General features: G+C 34.3%; 1 protein-coding gene across 1 annotated transcript; it reads left to right on the forward strand.

Moving 5' to 3' along the window:
- The first annotated feature begins 1,171 nt into the window (after nt 1-1,171).
- Nucleotides 1,172-20,562, forward strand: LOC105343229 (serine/threonine-protein kinase ULK4). Its single transcript, XM_034468382.2, has 32 exons — nt 1,172-1,345; nt 1,494-1,658; nt 1,952-2,191; nt 2,526-2,694; nt 3,171-3,272; nt 3,402-3,485; nt 3,586-3,664; nt 4,119-4,348; nt 4,570-4,645; nt 4,961-5,168; nt 6,463-6,523; nt 6,756-6,981; nt 7,355-7,541; nt 7,759-7,842; nt 8,117-8,191; nt 8,983-9,069; nt 9,259-9,441; nt 9,925-10,052; nt 10,400-10,551; nt 11,128-11,249; nt 11,492-11,600; nt 11,824-11,838; nt 12,463-12,609; nt 12,840-12,978; nt 15,212-15,353; nt 15,882-15,987; nt 16,367-16,533; nt 17,063-17,170; nt 18,776-18,883; nt 19,796-19,870; nt 19,983-20,071; nt 20,221-20,562. Exons 2-32 carry the CDS (start codon nt 1,521-1,523, stop codon nt 20,288-20,290), a joined length of 3,906 nt encoding a protein of 1,301 aa, XP_034324273.2. The 5' UTR covers nt 1,172-1,345; nt 1,494-1,520; the 3' UTR covers nt 20,291-20,562.
- The last annotated feature ends 2,679 nt before the right edge of the window (nt 20,563-23,241 follow it).

Here is a 23,241-nt window from a genome sequence, read left to right on the forward strand (position 1 = left end):
ATCTTCGATATTTAAAGAGATAACTTAAGTGAAATGGTTATTTGAAGTATATCTTGCAACAGATAAAAGGCTTGAGTCATAATCACTGATTGAATATATTACATCGCACCGACTGCGGGAAATCAATTCAAGAACCTAGCTTTGCTTATTCTTCCCAGCTACAATAAGACGATGGAATGCTTTACCCCAAAATATGCAATCAAATCCTTCATTACATTGCTTTAATTGAGACATTCTTATATACCAGTTGGATTAAAATTCCAAATTATTTTTATTTAGGTACCAGAATAGGTCAAACTCTTCACTCTAATCTAAGACTAGAATGTAGTGGTTTTAATGTTCATTTGTTTCAAAGAAAATTAAACAAGTCGTCTCTATATATTTGCGGCGAAGTTGAAAGCAATGACCATATTTTATTACACTGTAATACATATTCCAGAGTTAGGATCAATACAATCCTGACACTTCCATATTTCATTGATGTTGAATTATTGTTATATGGTAAAGCTAATATTTATCTGAAAGTGAAAACAACAATATTTTTTTACCTTGTCCAGAAATTTCTTGTTGAAACTATAAAAGTTCTGAGTTCACCTGTTGTTTTACTATAACTATTGTGTTACATTATATATCATATTCGTATGTACAGTATAGTTGTACAGTATAAAACTTAATTGTATATGTAATGTTTATATATAGACTTACTTAACATTTATGTTTCAATATTAATTATTAAATAACTTAATTTAGTTGTTTATTATGGACATAATCTATCGGCTTGTTCCAATTGTCCCAATACTCAATTCGAGCTATTCTTGTTCGCCTTTTATATTCTTTTTCCTTTTCCCTACTTTTTCCTTTATCAATGCTTACATGTATGTGTACAATGTTATTGTACTTCAAGATATGTTATGGTACTTGAAAATTTCATTCACCTCTCATTTGTAAACTGACGAGAGCGAGATTAGCATATGCCTTTTGGCTTGTTTCTCAATCTGTTATGCACTGTTGCTGTAATATGTATGATGCTAATTACTAAATAAATATTGATAAAACCAATATATGATAAGCTTCGGTATGCTGCCATGCTCTCTCTTTAAACTCTACACGAATTAGTTAACGTACGGCTGTTGATTTTTAAAAGCTTTGTTAAATTATTTTCCATTGGATAATTTTTATCTTGTCGACTAATAGAAATTGAATTAACAAAATTCGTTTGCAACCACCACAAACATTCCGAAATATTTCTGTTCAACTTGTTGTTAAAAACAAAGGATTATTGATGTTGCTCATTTATCCCATTTTTCATCGTTCAGTCTAAGAGGAACATCATACATTAATCTGTGTGAGTACAGTTGTATTTGGGAAATATATTGTCCCCCTGTTTGATGAACTGAATGAAACATTTAAACGTTCATATGATAAACCATCATACATAAAATGTTATAAACATGTACATTAGAGTCGGGTTTTTTTTTATTTATTTATTCAAGGTTTTAAAGTAGACTCACTTGAGAAAAATGGAAAATTTTGTGCTGTATGAAGAACTTGGAAGAGGAGATCATTCCATTATCTACAAAGGTCGAAGAAAGGGAACCATAAACTTTGTAGCCATTCACTGCATAGAGAAATGTAAACGACCAGAGGTTACCAATACTGTAAGTTATGTAATATGTGATAATGGATTGAATGGGGATTAAGCCAAATATAGTAATGTGTATCCACAGATAGAAAGATTTGTCAGATCTGGTCAACTTATTTATTGGATTTTAATTCAGCTTGAATGATATATGAGTCGTTTTCTATTTGAAACTGACAAAGATAAAATCTTCGTGCATATTTACATCTGTTAGAAAAATGTTGCTTTATTCCTATATTATTTTTAGTTATATCATGTTGGTTATAATGTATTGTGGTTAATTTTAATTTTGATTTTGTTAAACCAATTTAGGTGAGGATGACTCATGACATCAGCCATCCCAATGTAGTGAAGTTTTACGAGTGGTATGAGACCAGTAACCACTTGTGGTTGGTGGTAGAACTGTGCACTGGTGGTAGCCTGGCCACACTCATCACTCAGGACAGGAACCTTCCAGAGAGCTCCATTAGGTCCTTTGGCATTGACCTTGTCACGGGAATCCATTACATACACTCACTGGGAATTCTTTTCTGTGACCTTCGACCCACAAAGGTATGGAGGCAATGGAAACTATACATTGTATAAAAAACAATATACTGAGTGTTAAAATGTATGTTTAATAAAAAAAACCTTTTTTTGAATAATTTAAAAGTCAAATTAAAAACAAACATAAAATCCATGCAAATTAATTTTAAATGGTATCAATACTAAAAAAAAGGTTTTGATTTGAATAGTCAATTCAGTTAATTTAATTGTAAGTTAATTTGATTTTGAAAGTACTGGTACATATGTAAATGCATATTTATCTTTTTAAAACATGTACATAAGAGCATAAAATCTTAAATCAATATTTAAAAGACCCATTCTTTACAACAATATTTGACAGATACTGCTGGATGGTTCAGGAACTCTGAAGTATGCTGATTTTGGCCTGTCCAGAGTAGAGGGAGAGATTTTGGAGGAGTTGTTTGAGAAGTTTGCCGATGCAGGAGAAATGTGGAGCAATGAAGCTGACCTAGATGACAACCCTCTCTCCAAAAAATACAAAACCACAGGTATTTACACTTCAATCATTATAAATCTTTAATTGGCATCTACAATTAAACACTGGCAGGATTTTGGCAAAGTAGACTTTTCTTATGGTGCCGACTAAGATCCATACTCGATCCTAATCAATCAATAAATCAGTAAATCAATACATGTACAAGTATACTGTAGATACCTAATTAAACACAAGGAATAATTACATGTGTATAATTGCAAGAAGCACAACTAGCAAATATTTAAATCTTGTCTCTATTTTTCTAACATTTGTTAAATTGAAACAAAATTTCAGCTCGCAATTTAATTTTCTCATGATTTGACACAATATGGCAGAATTAAAGTCTTCCACAAAACCCCCCCTGAATTTACAGTAGTCCTACCTCAGATGTACATTGAAAAAAACATGCATCATGATATGATTAATTATTTTTTTGACTGAGGAAAGATGCACATATCTTTGTGATATATTGTGTTGAAACTTTTTCAGGAGCCCCCACTTACATGTCCCCGGAGGGCTTTCAGTCACAAGAGATTACAATCCTGAGTGATCTGTGGTCACTGGGCTGTGTGCTCTATGAAATGTTTACTGGTGAGTGGATCTTCTAGCATGCTTAGTACAATACATTTGGAATCCAAAGTTTATATCAATAAGCATGGGTTATAATTATGATAATCTTATTCAATATTCTGACGTAATTTTCAAAAATAAATTCCACAGGACATCCTCCGTTCTTAGCTGAATCTTTTCAACAACTGAAGGAGAAAATTTTGCACAAGGAATTGCCTCCTCCAAAAGTGAAAGGTATTGAACTAATTGAAGGATACTCCAACGTAAACAGTTTATGTCATTTAAAAACAAAAATCACCAGATGCTTTCAACATACTTCTTATGTATTTTCTAGGAAGCAGATTTTCATCGAAACCATCTCCAGATTTTCATAATCTGTTGGAGAGACTTCTTCAAAAGGATCCGGATAAAAGGTTGAGTTGTTTTTTCTATTAAGAATACATGTACTACATTGTTGTATAAAATGACCCCTAACTATTCCTAAAAACACAGTGATGTTTATAGAAGATTAGGTTCCTAAAAATGAAAAGGAACTTCTACTCTAACCTTTTAACAATGGTTCTTAAATCTTTAATTATGATAGATTCTTTTCGCATTGTGCCAAAAGATTCTTTTCGCATTGTGCCAAAGGAGTCACCTTAGAAATTACTGAATTTCATGAAATCTTGTGACAATTGATAAAAATTGACCATTCATTTTCACCGATAGGAATACATGTAATGTATGTAAATTGCTTTATTTTGATACAGCTGTTCAGAACTGTGCAAACAAATGATTGGTTTTCATGTTCAGATAAGCTGATACATGGAGGGATGAAAAGAAAGATAATATTAAGTTTTTCTGAGTTGATGACATTTGAATTTGCAGGATGGGTTGGCCTGGTTTGGTGAACCATTCCTTTTGGCAAGGTCGCCTAAGTCATCTGGCCAAAGACCTTGTGACCTCGCAGGAGGTCAGGAGCAGCATTGTCAACACCACCCGGAGCAGTGTGCTGGTGGAGGGGACCGCCTCTGCCCTGGGGAGGATCAAGACAGTGGATCTCAAGAAGAGCATGGACCGCCCCGTGTCTACCTTGGAAACCGAGGGAACCAGACCAGGTTTGTCTTTGTTGTGCAGTGGGTGATAAGCTGTGTATATCTGAATTGAGGATTAAGTGAAATACCAGTAAATATATTTTGATTGCTTTGTGATGCTCTTTTTCCTTTTATAAAGACAATTTATTAGCTTTTTAATGGTTTTCTAAATAAATTGTGCTAATAGGTACAAACTATCTGTGTTCATGGATATAATGAAATGAAATTTTTTGTCCTCTGACTAGGTTCTACAATGGGAGATTATATGAGACCAAAAACAGCCCCTGGAAATGAAGGAGGATCAACATTGTTTACTTTGAGGTGAAATAAGTTTTTTTTATCACTTTAATACAAATATCAAATATACCGGGTATTGGATATCATAAAAGCTAGAAGTCAGTTTAAAGAAGACCTGTATATACATATATAACTTCAGCTCATAAGTCTTTTTGTTTTGTGATTGATGGTCAGTGATGAATTCAATTAAATCATGATTTTAGGGGTTCCTCTTGTAATGCTGAGTTCACTTCCTTTGTCATCATATTTATGTTTACCCTCTAACACTTGATGATATTTTCTATGTTATTGATTCAATATCTTCATTATCAATTTAATTTATCATATTTCATATAACAGCACAAGACCCCCCACTGCTGTTCCTCCTGATGAGAAACTGGCCCCCACCCAGAAGCCAACCCAGTCCCCCTTGTCGACCAGGGAGGTCAGGGAGACTATTGGGACCACCGGCGGGGAATCCCAGGCAGACGAGACCAAGAATGAGGCCCTGGAGCTGATATATCATCACAGTGACTTCCATATCACCCCCATAGTGGACAACACAAAGGTGGGTCTTAATGGAAGGCTGAAAACTAACCCCAATATCTGAGTGTCAAAGTGTTTGAGATCTTTATAGGCGGTCCCATGTTAACTTCAAAATATGCTCTGAATTACATATATAGCATGTTAATCTGAATTTTTTGTGAAACACTGACATAGCTTCATATTTACATGGCCTACAATCTCTAGTTGCTTTAACGCCCTTAGAATGCTATTTAGTGTTTGAAATGTTGTTTCTCAATATAAGCATGCAACAATTCTGCGAAAATAAAGCATAAAGCTTTATACTAACAGTGTCTATATTTACCGTACATATTTCAAAACCATATGCCCCTTGTATGTGCACATGGGCCTTTAATTATGAAATTTGTGCAAATGACCTCTACTTTGTAGATTCACATGCATGCACATCATCAAGCTAAGGTGAAATTAATTTTTTTGTTGATTTTTGTTCTGAAAATTTTCAAAATTTAATTTGCACTTTGTTTAAGGACATGATTTGCAAGGTTTTGTGTTAATTTCACAAGAACTCAAATGGAACAGAGGGAGAACAAATGTTCAGATAAGATATTTTTAAATTTGTTTATTGAATCATCTATCAAAATTAAAGTTGACAATTTGAAGGAACAAGACTTAGCTTGCAGCTGATGATTGACCCTGTGTTCTCTTATATGGCATGCCATTTACTATCAAATATGTACTAAGTCTTATTTACTTTTATTTTACATTTTCAAATACATTTACATGTAATACATGAGATATTAAATATTCGGTTACCGGTACTTATTATTGATATTCTGAAATGTTTGTTGGTAGATAATGCAATTTACTTAACATCTTAATATTAAGAATATTAGAATTGAAAGATGATAAACAAAATAGGTGATTTTTCATGAAAATAAAGAGTGTTGCTATTCAAAGTTTGTACCATGGTGTTTTATTCCAAATTTCACCATCTATTCAGAAGCAGAAGTTACTAAAAGTAAAACAAGCAAAATTCATGCATTTACATGAACAGAAAAATGAAAGATACATGTAGTTACATTAAAAGTATTGTTTACTATGACGTATGTTTCAACAATTCATATTATTTATTTATTTATTTCTCTGTATAATTTTTCAAGTTGACTTTGTTCATGGATTTGTGTTTGCACCAACTTCACTGCATGGTTAACTTATTAACTAAAGGCATTCTGATAAAGAAGAGTAGAAAGTGCACAGTTACAGAGCTTTGAAGTAATATGTCCTGTTTATTTATCTTTTATACACTGCTGACTGAATTTCTATCATTTTGATTCCAGATACAGAAACCAGGAGCAGCCAAGTTTGATGCCAAAATATTACCTGTTCCACCTTTCACAGGTAAGATGTTCTGAATGAGCAAGTACTAATATATCAGCTAGTCTAGTCATATTTATATATTTTTACAAGTAATGAGTGGAAGATAATTATACAATATACATAGTTTGTTTATAAAATTCTCATAGAGTTACATATGTACTTGATTTTCCTTTAGTTATTCATTGATCATTGTAACATTTTTCTTTTGTGCTTTTTACTCGAGAAAATTCTAAGAAGTAATGAATAATTTCAGCTGAAAAGATGGCAAACATGTCAGAGAAAGAGTTATCAAAGCATATCAAGGCCATTATTGACGGTCTGTCAATCAATGAAAAGGGACCGCCCTCACAGAAAAGGATTCACCTCCTCCACTACCTGACAGGCCTCTCCACCAATCCACAGGTGGCTACAGCCTTAACCCGAAACAACGTATTGTCAGTCTTAGCCAAAGTTGTCAAAGAGACGCAACATCTTGATGTGTAAGCATAGCTTTAAAGATAACTTGTATGTAATTGATTAAAAATTAAGATAACATATACATAATTGACTTGGCACACTAAAACACGGTTGCAGTGAACATGCTCATAAAGAATTCACATTTACGTGGAAGTCAGTTTCACTCCCCTTATTTTAGAATGTGTTATAAAGTTTTATGAATTGTGTTATTGGATATGATTACGGTAAAAAAAAAGTTTTTAAATAGCGAGCCGTATTGCTTATATTGAGTACACTAAAATCATGTTTTACTGTACATGTAATACCGGTACATGTTAAGAAATTTGATGTCGGTAGTTTTCTTTGAGTGTGAAAATGTTTTCATCCTATTTTACAACCTGTTTTTCCTTTGAACAGTAAGACAAAGGCTGCAAGAGTGGTTGGACTGATAGCAGGGAATGCAGTGGACTTGGATGAGAGTGTCACTATATCGGAATCCATAGCAACACTGACAGAGGTCATCAGAGAGAACGTCAAGAATGGGAAACTTAAGCAGGGGGTTCTACCAGCTGTGGGAGAGCTCCTTTATTTTGTAGCACAGCAGGTAAATGAACGCTGCTTATAAATTGTGAATTATATAAATATAGAGATACTAAGACCCCTATAATATTTAATTACTTTTTCTGGCTTTTTTATTTAACATGGAAAGAAAAATTACTTTTCGATAATTTATTTAAGAGGATAAAAAAAATTTAAAATGTATTTAGATGTTTGTCTCTGTGAAATTGCTGAAACATTTTACACAATGTCATTTATTGTAGGAAGTGAAGCATGGAAAGACATGTGACAACTGGAGCGTGACCTCAATGACCTACACTGTCATCACCAGGTGCTGCCGGGAAGGGGTAAGATACCACAGAAACAGTTATTATTTACCAGTTATTTTTATTGGTACACAACTAACGTTAGACTTTCCGTTTGATTTCTAATCCAGTTATCTTGTAACAAAATTAAAAGTGAGATAAATTTATTAGATTAAAGTATATCTAATAAAATGCAAAAGATTTATTGAAATAATGTATTTTTGGTAATTTATAATGTATAAGCTTAGTAGGAAAGTTGCATGTTTGTGAAAAATCATGTGATAGATTATACAGCCTGATTATTATTATGTGACAGGAGGATGCCGTGGTGAATCACATAGCTGCTAAAACTGTGGAGAATGTGGTGGCCACTCAAAGTACTCATGCCCAGGTAGGACTTCTTTTATTAATTAGGGCCCTGCTCTGCAGGCACCCTATAGTGATCAGTCTGTCAATCCATCTGTCTATCTGTCACTGTTTCGGTCCTTCCGTCCATCTGAGATTGCTTGTCCGGAGCATAGCTTGGCTCCCCTTGGCCCAATCTGGCTCATACTTCACTCCAAGAGTGCATTTGTGTAAAGGGTGTGCAGTGACCTTGAACCATTTTTCCAGGTCATAGCGGATCTTTTTATAATGAGTTTTAGACCGTAGATTATTTCCCATTTGCTTAATCTTGGTCAGATTGAACAAAAACGTCTATATATAAGGGTTAATGAGATTGAATTAGAAGTTCTATGCCAGCTTGAAAAATTTGTAAGTTTTAGGTCAAGGTCGAAGTAAAAATCTCTGAAATTATTTTATCCTATTGTCCATTATTCACATGTAAGCGGGGCCCTTTGAGAGGTTCACCATCTCAGTGTTGTCTTGTTTATACCTATGAACATGCAAGTCTATTTATTTATCTCTGAAAATAAATATTTCTGTAAATCAGTACATAAACTTGCAGTTAGGTATTTTATAAATTTTGACAAAAAGACTGAATTTATAACTTTTTGATGTTTTGGCTTAACAAAATTCATTTCATAAAAAGCAAATAACCCTGTTGTTTGCAACAAAAACATAGATTTGTCTTTGCTTTTCCTTGAATCTTGAATTCTTAGTACAACCCTCCTACCGAGCTTACAATTTTAATGCTATTCCAATAAGAAGTAACACTGAATTCTTTGTTATTCTATTTTTCAGAAATTTGTCAGCAATGAAATGGGCCAGTCGTTGTGGTATATCTTCAAGCATTCCACTGTGGACTCACTTAGAATTACTGCCCTTAATGTAAGTTCTACATACAACTTAACCAGAAAATACATACCACCAAAAATAGCCTTGTTCATTAATAATAGCAGCCATCTTTGGTTCCAAATTGCAAATACAAGAAATTTATTATTGGTACATGTTATAAGATATAAGCTCACCCTGTCTGAATGTCAAGTGCTTGATGGTAGCTTTGGTTTGATTTTTCAGGCTCTGTGTAGAATCACCCATCACAATCCCACAGTGTTCCAGAGTGTCATTGATACTGTTGGCATGACAACCATTCTGTCTGCATTGTCCTTTGGAATCACCAGAATTCAGCAGTCTATAGTCACCATGTTTGGAGCTTTGATTGCCTCGGGTCAGAGCCTGAACAGAGTGGTGCAGGATAAGGTACTCTCATTATCTCTATTTACATTACTTCTTTTATTATGAAGTGCATATTTAAACCTTAAAATACAGAGTTTTAAGGATGAGTACCATTGATCATGTCAGTTGTTGGCAGATATAATTACATCTAATTGAGGTTTAAATTCAAAATACAAGGAAGGGATTTCATCTAGTTCACAAAAAAATTCATACACATTTCTTAACAATCAACACCTTGTTTAGCAGTACTATAAATAATCAAAGAAGTTTTTTCTTATTGTTTTGACTGACACGTGTAAATCAATTTCACAAAATAATTTACTGAATCAGTTACCGGCTATGCAATCTTTTCAAGTGAAGTACAAATTAAACATGTATAAAAAATATAGTCACATTTTCTGTGTGGACATGCAGTGCTCTGTATACTGTTACATGTCTCAAGTTTCATTTTCATATTGCACCTCCATTTTCAGCAAATTCTGATTCAGGATGTGTTTTTTTTTACAGGACTTCCTTCAAAAACTGATTCGTTTGCTAGACTCCCCATCTGTTGTCATCAGGGCCAAGGCTTTTGTTGTCATTTATGAGGTTGTCAAGAACAACTATGATCTTTTGCTCAACAGTTGTCAATCAAGGTACACAAACCTGTTCACAGTAGAAATCAGACATTCATTGTCTACTATTTCAAAATTAATGATTTTTTTAGTGGACACAATTTTGCACAGGACACAAATACCAATTAATTATACAGAACATTTTTTTAAGAGATATCAAAATTTAAAATAATGAATGATTTTCTTTTGTTGCATAAATACTGTATGTATTTCAAAATATCAATTGGCATTATTAACTTCAGTATACAGACTTCATTAAACTGTCTTTGTTACATTGAGTCCAGATGCAGTAGTTAATAAACATCTAACAGGCTTATTTGGCCAAAAATTCTCTAGTGTTGTTGCTATAACATTTGTAATATATTAAGGTTGGTGATGTATATTGAGCGAGATAGCCGTCGTCAGACACCGCGTGAGGGTAAGGCCCCAGAGAACAACGGCTCTGAGAGCGTGGAGTACCTGATGCAGTGTCTGGACCTCCTCATCAACAACATGGTAGACGTCGTACCCAGACTGTTCAGTAAGAACCACAATCCAAGCGTCTTCTACTCTGAAACTATGATTTTTTATGTACAAGTATCTTAAAGTTTACTTGTGAATAATTGTCATTGATTAATAGACATCCCATTGATGAAATCTAATACATGTGTTAGGGTAGTCCAGTGGTAGAACATTTTAAATCAATGAATTTCAGTATTCCTAACCCCATGAAAGTTTTTTTTTTGTTTTGGGTGCAAATATTTGCACTTTTGATGTCAAAAAAGTTTTATGTATATTTTGCAGTATCTGATGTGATGTCTCAACTTTCCAATATAGATAACATTTCTTGAGATTGAAGATTTTGTGTTTGAGATGATACATACATGTATTGCAAAATTAAGCTTAAATTAAAAAAGCTCCCCAGGAAAAAAACAGTCATACAGTGTATTAATGTATTAATCAAAACTTGATAACATTTTCGCCACAATGAAATAGGTATTGGAGGGAAAAATGAAATAAAATTTCAAATTTTTTTATTAGAATTGACCAGTGTGAACAAGAATCACATTTTGAAAAGGATTCAACACAATTATGATTACTACTCTTGTGTTTACAGAGGAGATAGTGACCTCATTAGATGCTGTGATGGGAAGGAAGCACCCTAACGCTGTCCAGGCCAAACAGCTGCGCTCCTCCCTCCCCCTGATTCACGTATTCCTACACCTGGTCACAAGTCAGGTAAACTCGAATAACAGTTTGCAAAACTTTTAACATCTTTTAATTCCCCAAAACTGCTGCAAACTGAATCTTGTAAGTCATCAGCATCAAATGGTTTTAAGAAAGTGTTTTCAAATGCTTTCATCGTTTAATAATTGGTGCAACAATGCAGTGAATGTAAAAATCAGAATGTTTGTTTTAAAATTGCAAGATTTTAATTATTTTTGGAAAAGTCAGATAACATTTTGGTTTGTTTTTTTCAGGTATTTCGACCAAAGATTGTAAACGAGGAATTCATTAAAAACCTGTCTTCTGTGCTGTCTCACATCAAGAGTATAGAACTAGGGGAAACAAATATAGAAGGAGCTAGTGGTAAGGGAGATAACTTGTTGTAGGAAAAGTGTACCATAAGTTTTCTGTAACCAAAAGAAGTTTAAGGATTGTATACTAGTGCTTCATTTAAAATGAGACAGGAATAAACAAAAAAAAGATACTTTTTCTTTTGCAATCTGATGACAATTGGTACATATATTTATTTAAAAGAAAAAATGATTTTGAAATAAAGCTCAGTGCTTGTTGTTTTATAATTTTAAAGCAGACAAACTGAAAGGTAATGCTTATGCTTGGATTAGAAATAACCTGCATCTCTGTCTCTCTCTCATGCCATGTTGTTATCAAAGTCTGCAATCATTCATATGATGCTTTTACATGTAAAAACCAGACATTTTCAGTATGATGTATTCATGTATGTAACAATCTCTCATTGTATGCAATCACAAATCAGTAGATTCTAAACTGGTTTAGAAACTTTGTCATTACATCTAGCTTCTAGAATGCATTTCTGTTGCATTTTCACATTTTGATATTGTATTAAGTACCAATATTTGTAGCTCATTTACAAGAGTCTCTGACCTGCAGTGATTTCTCATTTTATTATGTGTAATTTGTTAGTTTGCCCCCACCCTAATCTCTTATTCATAGTTAATGATACATTAGTGATAGATTTTGAGAAAACAGCATTGTTCATTTAGACATCAAGTATTCATTTGTGAGACAATAAAATACTTAAAATCTTTCAATGATACAGTCATGAAAAATATTGCAAAGACCAAATATAAATAATTAATGACTAAAGGTTTTTTCTTTGCCCCTCTCCCCTAAAGATAAAATGAAATATCAACTTTGCAGTATTTATGTTAAGACTTTGATAGCTGTTATTTGTCTTCTACCGTAGGATCCATTTCGCCCTCAGACTTTGTGACAACCACCATGTCAGTCCTGGAGGGCATATCCCAGCATCCTCAGATAGTGGCCGATTTCCATCAGGTGATTCTGGAGAGTGTTCTGCCCATAATTGCTGACTTAGTGGTCAGCCAGAATGGTGAGATTTCAGTATTGTTTTTATAGAGTGCATAGACAGTGTTTCTGTTTATTCAATATGTATTCATTTTTTTTTAAGCATGTAAAACTTTCAATTAATTGTAAATTTCCCCAATCTTAACCCAATTGGATAATTACATCTACCTTTTTAATGTAATCAGATGTAAGTAAATATAAACTGTACATGTAGATATTATGTAACATTCTGAAATGTACTCTTGATCTTGACAGGAGAAACTCGAGCCCTATCCCTGAGACTGTTTTCTGAGATTGCCTCTGTTTATCTGAACCAAGAACAGTATGCTGGGGGTGAGAAAAAGATGAATGTGGCAGGACTTCATAAAATCATCACAGAAAGACTGTTACCACAGTAAGTCTATATTACTATATCAGGGTACAATAGTTGTATGCTTTACTTTTAAGGCAGAGGTTGACAGTATGACCTTAGTTGTTATCAGAGTTTGTATTGTGAAGAGTCATGATCAGCTCTATGCAGAAAGTCAAGAGTACATTTACTGCAGAGATATTTTTAGCTCACCTGAGCCAAAGGCTCAAATGAGCTTTTCTGATCACAATTTGTCCGTTGTCTGTCGTTGTCGGCGGTGTAAACTTTTCACATTTTCATCTTCTTCTCAAGAACCACTGGGCAGATTTCAACCAAATTTGGCACAAAGCACCACTAGGTGAAGGGGATTTAAGTTTGTTCAAATGAAGGGCCACACCCTTTTTAAAGGAGAGATACCGGTAATTGAGAATTATTGAAAATTTGTAAGTATTTTTCAAAAATCTTCTTCTCAAAAACTATTAGGCCTGAAAAGCTTTAACTTGTATGGAGGCATCCTCAGGTAGTGTAGATTCAAGTTTGTTCAAATCATGGTCCCCGGGGGTAGGGAGGGGCCACAAGAGGGGGATCAATTTTTACATAGGAATATATAGAGAAAATCTTTAAAAATCTTCTTGTCAAAAATTATCAGGCCAGAAAAGCTTAAATTAAAATGGAAGCATCCTCAGGTAGTGTAGATTCAAGTTTGTTTAAATCATAGTCCCTAGGGGTAGGGAGGGGCCACAATAGGGGGATCAAGTTTTACATAGGAATATATAGAGAAAATCTTTTAAAATCTTCTTCTCCAAAACTATTAGGCCAAAAAAGCTCAAATTAAAATGGAAGCATCCTCAGGTAGTGTAGATTCAAGTTTGTTCAAATCAAGTCCCTAGGGGGTAGGGAGGGGCCACAATAGGGGGATCAAGTTTTACATTGGAATATATAGATAAAATCTTTTAAAATCTTCTTCTCAAACACTATTAGGCCAGAAAAGCTCAAATTAAAATGGAAGCATCCTCAGGTAGTGTAGATTCATGTTTGTTCAAATCATGGTTCCCGGGGGTAGGGTGGGGCCACAATTGGAATATCAAGTTTTACATAGGAATATATAGAGAAAATCTTTAAAAATCTTCTTCTCAAACACTATCAGGCCAGGAAAGCCCAAATTAAAATGGAAGAGTCCTCAGGTAGTGTAGATTCAAGTTTGTTAAAATCATGGTCCCTGGGGGTAGGGCGGGGCTTCAATGAGGGATAAATTTTTATATATAGAGAAAATCTTTAAAAATCTTTTTCTTAAAACTATTTAGCCAGGAAAGCCCAAATTTGAGTGGAAGCACCCCCAGATCGTATAGATTCAAGTTTGTTCAAATAATAGTCCAGGGGTAGGATGATTGCCACAATGGGGGATGAATTTTTTCATAAGAATATATAGAGAAAATCTTTAAAAATCTTCTTTTTAAAGACTTTTTGGCCAGAAAAGCTTAAACTTGTGTAGAGGCATCCTTAGGTAGTGTAAATTAAAGTTTGCAAAATCACAGTCCCTAGTGATAGGGCGGGGCCGTGATGGCGGTTTGAATTTTTACGTAGGAATATGTATAGAAAATCTTTAAAAATATTCTGGGAAAGTCTTCGGTCCTAAACTCAGTACTTAGTGTGAAAGCACAGGTGATGCAGATTTAAGTTTGATGAAACCATGATTCCATAGAGAAAAGTGGGGCCACGAAATGGGGGGGGGGGGGTATATAGGAATAGAGAAAAATCTTCTTACAATTACAACAACAAAAGGGGCTTGGTATTTACCAAAAGAAAGAGGTGGATAAAAATTGGCAGATTTTGAATTTTTTTTTTTAGCAAGATCTACTGTACTTAGTTGTCAAGATATTTTGATACTGTAATGCTAATTTGATCAGAATTAAGGCAATTGTTGCTCAGGTGAGCGATGTGGCCCCTGGGCCTCTTGTTTTGTATTTGGTATGATTATTATTCATCTTGATCTTTTTACATGTAACTTTCAACACCTTGAACACCAACTGACTTAATGTTTTATTGAATTACCGTATACTAATTTTTTTGCGTGTCACAAAATTTGCAAAAATGGGGATTAGCATTTTTAATTTGCATTATTTTTTGCGTTTGAAAAGTTTCTTATAGAAAATAATGTATAATATAGTTTCTGCGTTTTTAATAATTTGCAATTTAAAAGAGATCGCAGAAAAGAAAAAAATTTATTATTGCGAAAATTACCGGATCCAAATTGAAAACCAACATTGTCCATTGTCAGGTTTGAGCAGATTCTGTTGGACCAGGAGCCCCTCCCCAGCTATGGGCTGAAGCTGCTGCTGACCCTCCTGGATCAGAATGGGGGGTTTGTTAAACAGTTTGAACAGCAAGGGCTGGTGTCGGTCATATTCCAAGTCATGATGGTAAGCTTCACACAGATCAACTAATACTATTCAACTAAGTATGAATTAGATAGTGGAAGCAAAAATATCATTTCAGGGCTACATTTTGTTAATTTGATTTTGGGAAGGTTTTTTTAGGAGAATGATGTAATAATTAAAGATTTGATCAATGAAATAAGAAAAATTAAGTAAGTAAATAATAAATTATAAAAATAATATGGGCTTTTCTTCTACCTAGTAGAGTTTTTCCAAAACTCTGTGCTTTGATGACATAAAATGTGCTAATCTCTTGTCATCATACAGTATATTCAAAAGTTTTGACCACTAAAATTTACTCTCAGACTGGTATTTAGTCTAGATATAGATACACCCTATATTTATTTGTTTTGTAATTGAAGTATGAACATACATGTATAAAACATAAGGAAGTGTTTGCCAACTATTCAACATTATAACTTTTCAACACATGATTGTGAAACATACATATAAAGTAAAGGAAATATGTACACAACATGCTACATTTAGATATACTTTAAAATGTTGTATTAGGACCACCAGAGTAATCCACTGAACAGCTCCATGCAGAGTATAGCCGGTATACTGAACTGTCTGGTGGCTCACAAAGACACGAACATGAAGGACCTGTATGAACAAGGTACACGGCTGTAATAGACATTCAGTGTTGACCAAGTATCTAAGTGAACATTGAATTGTTAATGACTTCTTCTTCAATATATTGGATAGTTTAATTTCTTCAGTTTGGTGTCTCATTTTTCGGTTGACTTTACATAATGACAGAATCAAAATCTAAAACTCTATCAGTACATGTATTAAGATTCTCAATTAAACTTTTAGGTATCTTCCTAATATCAACACTATGTGTTTACATTGACGTACTTGACCTTACTTACGTTTTGTCTACAGATCATTGTCTTCTTCACAATTTTATAGTTTACCATACAGTCCTTTAGTCTACAGATCTGATTGACTACTCTATGTTGTTATACCTTACTGTACTTATGTTTTGTCTACAGGTTTGATCGACTACTTTACCACGCTGTTTTTTGATGTGACCACGGCGTGTTTGGACACGGAGGATCATGCTGACAACAAGATAGCCCACTCCATGCTACAGAACCTTCTGGACACCCTCCACAGTATGTTCAAGTATGTCTCGGAGGTCGTCAGGAAAGCACTGCAGGTACACAGGGGTTTGCTTGTTTTTTGAAGCTCATTTATGTATGTGTACAGTATCTTAGATTCATTTTCCATGTGTAAAGCATGAACAAAGGTAAAAAATAAATAATTGTGGATATCAATTCGATCAAGTAATGTTTTAGATGAGGAATGAATTAGTGGACACAAATTTGCTAAAAGAATGTCTTTTCTTTTTAACAACATTTTGTGGGTCAAAACTATTTCAAAATGTTCTGGGTTCAAACATTTTGTCTGAAATTCCAAAGATTTCAACAAAGATTTTAAATGTGACTTTTATTTTGACTATGTTTAGTCACAGACAGAGGTATCAACAGTAAGTGAAGCAGTTTTATGAGTGCGATGTTCTTTCTGCTAGCACTGTGTAGTTTTTTGAATTAATCTAAATTAGACTATGAAGTGTTGTAGTTGATGATTTGTGTGTAGGAATTAATCAATTAATAGTTGGTTATTTAAATGAGTGTGAGTTTGTTAAACAGAGACAATTGATATACAATTTTGTTTTCGTTGCACAGAACAAGAAGGCTGGAGGGGAGGGAGGGAATCGGGAGGCGGAGGAGGCAGAGCAGCTGTTACTGACCAACAAGTCCCTCACTGACCTGACCACCATACTGACCCAGCTGGTAGGTGTTATTGTTGGTATGTAGGGACCAATGTCTATCTGACAACCATACTGACCCAGCTGGTAGGTGTTATTGTTGGTATGTAGGGACCAATGTCTATCTGACCACCGTACTGACCCAGCTGGTAGGTGTTATTGTTGGTATGTAGGAACCAATGTCTTTCTCACCCCCATACTGACCCAACTGGTAGGTGTGTTTGTCAGTATGTAGGGACCAATGTCTATCTCACCACCAAACTGACCCAACTGGTAGGTGTGTTTGTCAGTATGTAGGGACCAATGTCTATCTCACCCCCATACTGACCCGACTGGTAGGTGTGTTTGTCAGTATGTAGGAACCAATGTCTTTCTCACCCCCATACTGACCCAACTGGTAGGTGTGTTTGTCAGTATGTAGGGACCAATGTCTATCTCACCCCCATACTGACCCAACTGGTAGGTGTGTTTGTCAGTATGTAGAGACCAATGTCTATCTCACCACCATACTGACCCGACTGGTACGTGTAACTGTTAGTATGTAGGGACTGATGTTTATCTCACCATCATACTGACCCAACTGGTAGGTGTTATTGTTGGTATGTAGGGACCAATGTCTATCTGACAACCATACTGACCCAGCTGGTAGGTGTTATTGTTGGTATGTAGGGACCAATGTCTATCTGACAACCATACTGACCCAGCTGGTAGGTGTTATTGTTGGTATGTAGAGACCAATATCTATCATACCACCATACTGACCCAGCTGGTAGGTGTTATTGTTGGTATGTAGGGACCAATGTCTATCTGACAACCATATTGACCCAGCTGGTAGGTGTTATTGTTGGTATGTAGAGACCAATATCTATCATACCACCATACTGACCCAGCTGGTAGGTGTTATTGTTGGTATGTAGGGACCAATGTCTATCTGACAACCATATTGACCCAGCTGGTAGGTGTTATTGTTGGTATGTAGGGACCAATGTCTTTCTGACCACTATACTGACCCAGCTGGTAGGTGTTATTGTTGGTATGTAGGGACCAATTTCTATTTCACTACCATACTGACTAACATGGTAAGTGTTATTGTAGATATATATGTACCTGTGTCTATCTCACAATCACACTGACCAGATTGGTGGGGAACCAAAATTTAGTAATGATTATCACTTGCATCTGCTTATCACAGTTTTAAAATGTTATTTTAGGAACCTATCTTGTACAGCTGTGGCTGAATTTGCTTAACTGTCTATATTTCAAAAAAGATACTTTGGCAGAAAATTACTATTGCTTGAATAAGATTTTGGATGTGGAGTTTCAAATTACATTTTCTGGGTTTATTAAGACATTTTGAGAGTATAGACACAAACAGTTTACAGGCATAGTTACATTACTAAGGAACAGATGTACACAATACATGTACCAAAATAGTTTATAGTGTTGCCATTATTTAAGGATTCAAACAACACTTTCCTTTTTAAATTTTAAGTATAAATCTATCAACAAAGTTCGATCTCCCTTTTTTATTGAACGTTGATTAGGATTTACATTTTGTGTGAAAAATTTCCACTGTACTAATTAAAGGTAGCATAATACACATGATAATTTGTAATTCTTTGTGTTTCAGCTGTGTTTTGAGGACACAGATATTCAGGACTTTTCCACCAAATGTCTCTCTCTGCTGGTTCAGCTGTTCGGAGGAGAGAATAAAGATTCCATGACTCCAGAAAATATGGTAACTCTTCTGACCTTTTTGCATTTAGTACAAAATACAAAACTAATATACATGGGGTTCTTTATTCCTTAGAGTAAACTGTCATTAGCTTACCTAAACCAAAGGATTGTCCGTGGTATGGTGTCCACCCATCTGTATGCCCATCCATCTTTCAACCAATCACACTCTCTTTTTCTCTAGAAGCCACATGACAAATTTTGGCAAAAAAGGGGAATGAATTTTTTTTTAATAAAGGGCCACACCTTAAGAGAGGATGATGGGGTTATTAAAAAATCTTTCTTTTGGGGTTGGTGTCTTAAAATGGTCTTCTCAAGAACTACATGTATTGCCAATACTTACAACTTTATACAGTCACTGTGTTAATAAATAAATGCTTCAGACAATAATGCCCAGACCAATAGTGTGGTCCCAAAAGAAGTGCAGAGTTCAACATAAGAATATATTAAGAAACATCTTTTAAAAATCACCTTCTCAAGAACTACAATGCTACAAATTGCTTTTATTATGAAAATATTCTGACCTAGTGCACATTCAGTGTAAAACAAATGAACCCCAGACCAATAGGGGTACCTAGGAAGAGTGCAAAGTTCAACAGACTTTTGTTAAGAAAAAATCTTTCAATTTTTTTTTTCTAAAAAACTACAATGCCACAATTTATGTTACTGTTATGCTAGGCATTATGATAAAGTGTAGATTCCATATCATCCATGGCATATCTTCCTTCCCATGAGAGTTATAAAAACATGAGTTTAGAAATAGAAACACTTTCACTGGGTTGCTCAGCTGAGTGATGTATCCCAAAGGCCTCCTGTTTTTATTGAGTAGAGTTGTAACAGCAGATTTATAACTTTTTACTTCTTAACTATTTATAGCAGAACAATTTGAAAAGTTTGTTAATTTTGACAATTTCAGGAATATTACAGCAAGGCACTGAAGAAAGCTGATGCTAAAAAGCAGAAAGTTCTTTTAAGGATCATAAAGAGATTAGTAAGTTGATAAAATATTGTTTGAGTATAGAATTATATCCAAAAAGTTCGCCTTACAGGGAAAAAACACAAATTATTTTAAGGGGTGTAAATTGACTCTCCTGTCTTTGCAGCTAAGTACAGAGAGAGTACATGTGGAGTCAATGAAGCAGCATGGGGAGACTCTTGCCAACACCATCAGAAATCTGGTTCAAACCGCCAGGTCAGTCTGTGTAACCAATCATTTACAATGTGTGCGGGAATGGTAAAAATCTTTGATAAAAAATCACTGGATGGTCTGTTCTCATAGCAGACCATAGATTAATCCATGTAGTGAAGATTGTGATTAATTTCTGTTTTGTTTGCTTGTAGTTCCCATGCCGATGTAGCCATTTCCTCCCTTGCAGCAGACATCTTGAAAATGACTGGTTATTTGAAATAATTCTGATCTTATTCATGCCCTAAAGATCTAAAAGTGTTCAGTTGTTGAATGTTTATTCATATTGTGTATGTTGTTATAGTATTAAGCACAGATTGACAATTGTTGCTTGTATACTTTTATACATCTTGTGTACATCTAATGCTATACTATTAGACAAAATACTAGTGTCTAGGGGCTTTACACCACATTATACCTATAAAATTTGTGTGTATTTATTTTCTAAAGAAAATCCGTCCTTAATAGAAACTTGACTATATAACAAAGAATAAAAAAGATTTAAAAAAAAACAATTTTGTTATTAAATGAGTCCTTTCTTCTGTTGTAAAACACAGGAGAAAAATAAGAAATAAAACGATAAAATGTATAAAGTAAACAGTTGGGTACAATTTGTGTGTTCCAGATTTGACTGTCACAATTTCCTGTTTTAAACATCATTCTTTTTAAAATGCATACTGGATATTTACCAGGTAGTTTTATTTCATAATAGCATCAAATAAAACAATGGTAGTAAAACAAGTAAAGAGTAAGTCATTAAAATTGGTTAGACACGTGACTGTTATCTAACTATTTTAAAATTAAAAAAGAACTTGTTCCTTCAATATGACCATTCTGGCTTTATAATTTTGAGGTTGGTGCATGGTGCAGGCTACTACTCATGCATATCCCATAGCATGTTTAAAACAAAAAGGGCATTTAATTTTTAAAACAATGTTATATTTGAATGAATGTAAATGTATCATGGCGAAATACTAGTAGGTATTTAGTTTCCCAAACGAAGTTTGGAAATACTGTTTTTGTACGGTTTCTTCTTCTTTTTTCTTTCTCGCCTCCGAACTTGTCCATCATGTTTCTCAAAGATGGGTGATCAGAATTGTACATTACTCTAGGAGATGATAGGCCTGTATATCTAGTTGGGCACCCATATTAATTTTTTTTAATTTGGGGTTGGTCTACCATATTTTTGGGGGGTCAAATTGGGGTGGGGTCTAACATTGAATCCTATGGGAAAAATTGTACACTATATCGTAAATGCTTATAATTTGAAAACCGTTAAAGATATTGACATGGGGTCTTCAGATGAATATATTGAGTGTTATCGGCAATATATATGATACATTAGATATGGTCCCTGGGGTCATCCCCAACTCCCAGGTTTGGGAAATTATTTAATATCTTAAAAACTTTTGACATCTTCATCTTTACACCATATATCTTCTTGTTTCTTTGACATCATATGGTATATTCATGTAGGTTATGGCCATATGGGGTGGTTCCGTCCCCCCCTGAAACAGGAAGTGTCCTAATATCTCAAAATCCATTGAGATCCCCACCCTCAAACTATATAACTATATTCTTTTCCTTTGTTTAAAGGGACATCAAATGATATGTAAGTCATCAGCCCCTGAAGGTGGTCCTGACTCTCCTCAAACAGGAAGTGCCTAAATAATCTTGAAAACGGTTGAGATTCCCACCCTTTAACCATATATATTTTCTTGTTCCTTGTCTTAAGGGGCATCAAATGGTATGTATGTTATAGGCCATATGGTGTGGTTCCATCCCTCCTGAAACGTCCAAATAATCTTGAAAACGGGTGAGATCCCCAACCCTAAACTGTATGTATTCTTGTTTCTTGTGTCAAGGGGCATCAAATGGCATATAAGGCATGGGCCTCGGGAATGGTCCTGAGCCTCATTTTGAACAGGAAGTGCCCAAATATCTTTAAAATAATTGAGACCCCCACCCATAGATATATATATTCTTGTTCCTTGGGTCATGTAGGTTCACCTGAGATAGAGTAAATGACCCTTGGGGGGCATCATCAAATTTCAGAAATGGAAATTATCAAATATTAAATCTTTTTGTCATTAAAGTTTGACCCATGGGGGTTAATTTACAACATGTATCTGCTATGAAATAGAATCTCCCCTTTGAGAAATAAAGTCTTGCTGTGGAGCTAAATTCTACCTCTTCTTTTTTTCTATGTAATCTCAATAAAAATTACTAACCTCTCTTTAATAAAAATCACAGTATCTAATAGGTCCCCTAATTGAACAAATATAAGTTTGATTTTAACTGGTTTGCCTACCACTGACCCCGTATATGGATAAAGTATGGTTCCATATGTTTGGTCTGCAGAACTGCAGAACGTTATATGAAGGTAATCATTTTGACTTGGAAAGAGTGTCCAGGTGACTTTGGTGCCCTCTCCATAATTCATGTATTTTGTCTTTGTAATAAGCAATCATTTATTTTAATCCCTCTAATGATGTAAGATATATATATATATATATATAGATAAAAGTTGTTTGAGCATTGGACTTATTTTTGTGTTTTTATATATATATATATATATATATATATATATATATATATATATATATATATATATATATATATATATATATATATATATATATATATATATATATACGTAAATGTTAATCCAAACTTTGGCTGGTAAATGGGGGACTATAAAACTCAAAAATGAAAACAAAATTTATGATAACTGATGGATGGCACCAAAATCTTATTGAAATGATTATTATTGTTTTTAAGCATCCGTGACCCCATTGATCATAGTATGTGCACATTCGTGACAGTTTGATACGACTTTGGCCTACTCATCTGTTTCATTCGTGATGATGCTGCAATAAACAATATTTAATGCCTCGGGCGGATTGCAAATACCAGTAAATACCAGTAAATACCAGTAATTCAAACTTTCAACAAATTCAAACCAGTCGGCGATTATTAAAAATCAGGTGATTCTGTTGTCGGCTTTCAAGTTGATTTATTCACGAAACACAATTCAAACATATGATACATGATAATTAGGACAATATATTAGGACAATATAGAACGTTACAAAGTACACTTTAAAGTTGTGGGGAGAAAACTCGTGGAGGAGACGAACTACGACATACTATATACAATCACCTTCACTGCATGAC

Source organism: Magallana gigas, chromosome 6 (genome assembly GCF_963853765.1).
Source record: "Magallana gigas chromosome 6, xbMagGiga1.1, whole genome shotgun sequence".
In the NCBI taxonomy this organism is placed as follows: domain Eukaryota; kingdom Metazoa; phylum Mollusca; class Bivalvia; order Ostreida; family Ostreidae; genus Magallana; species Magallana gigas.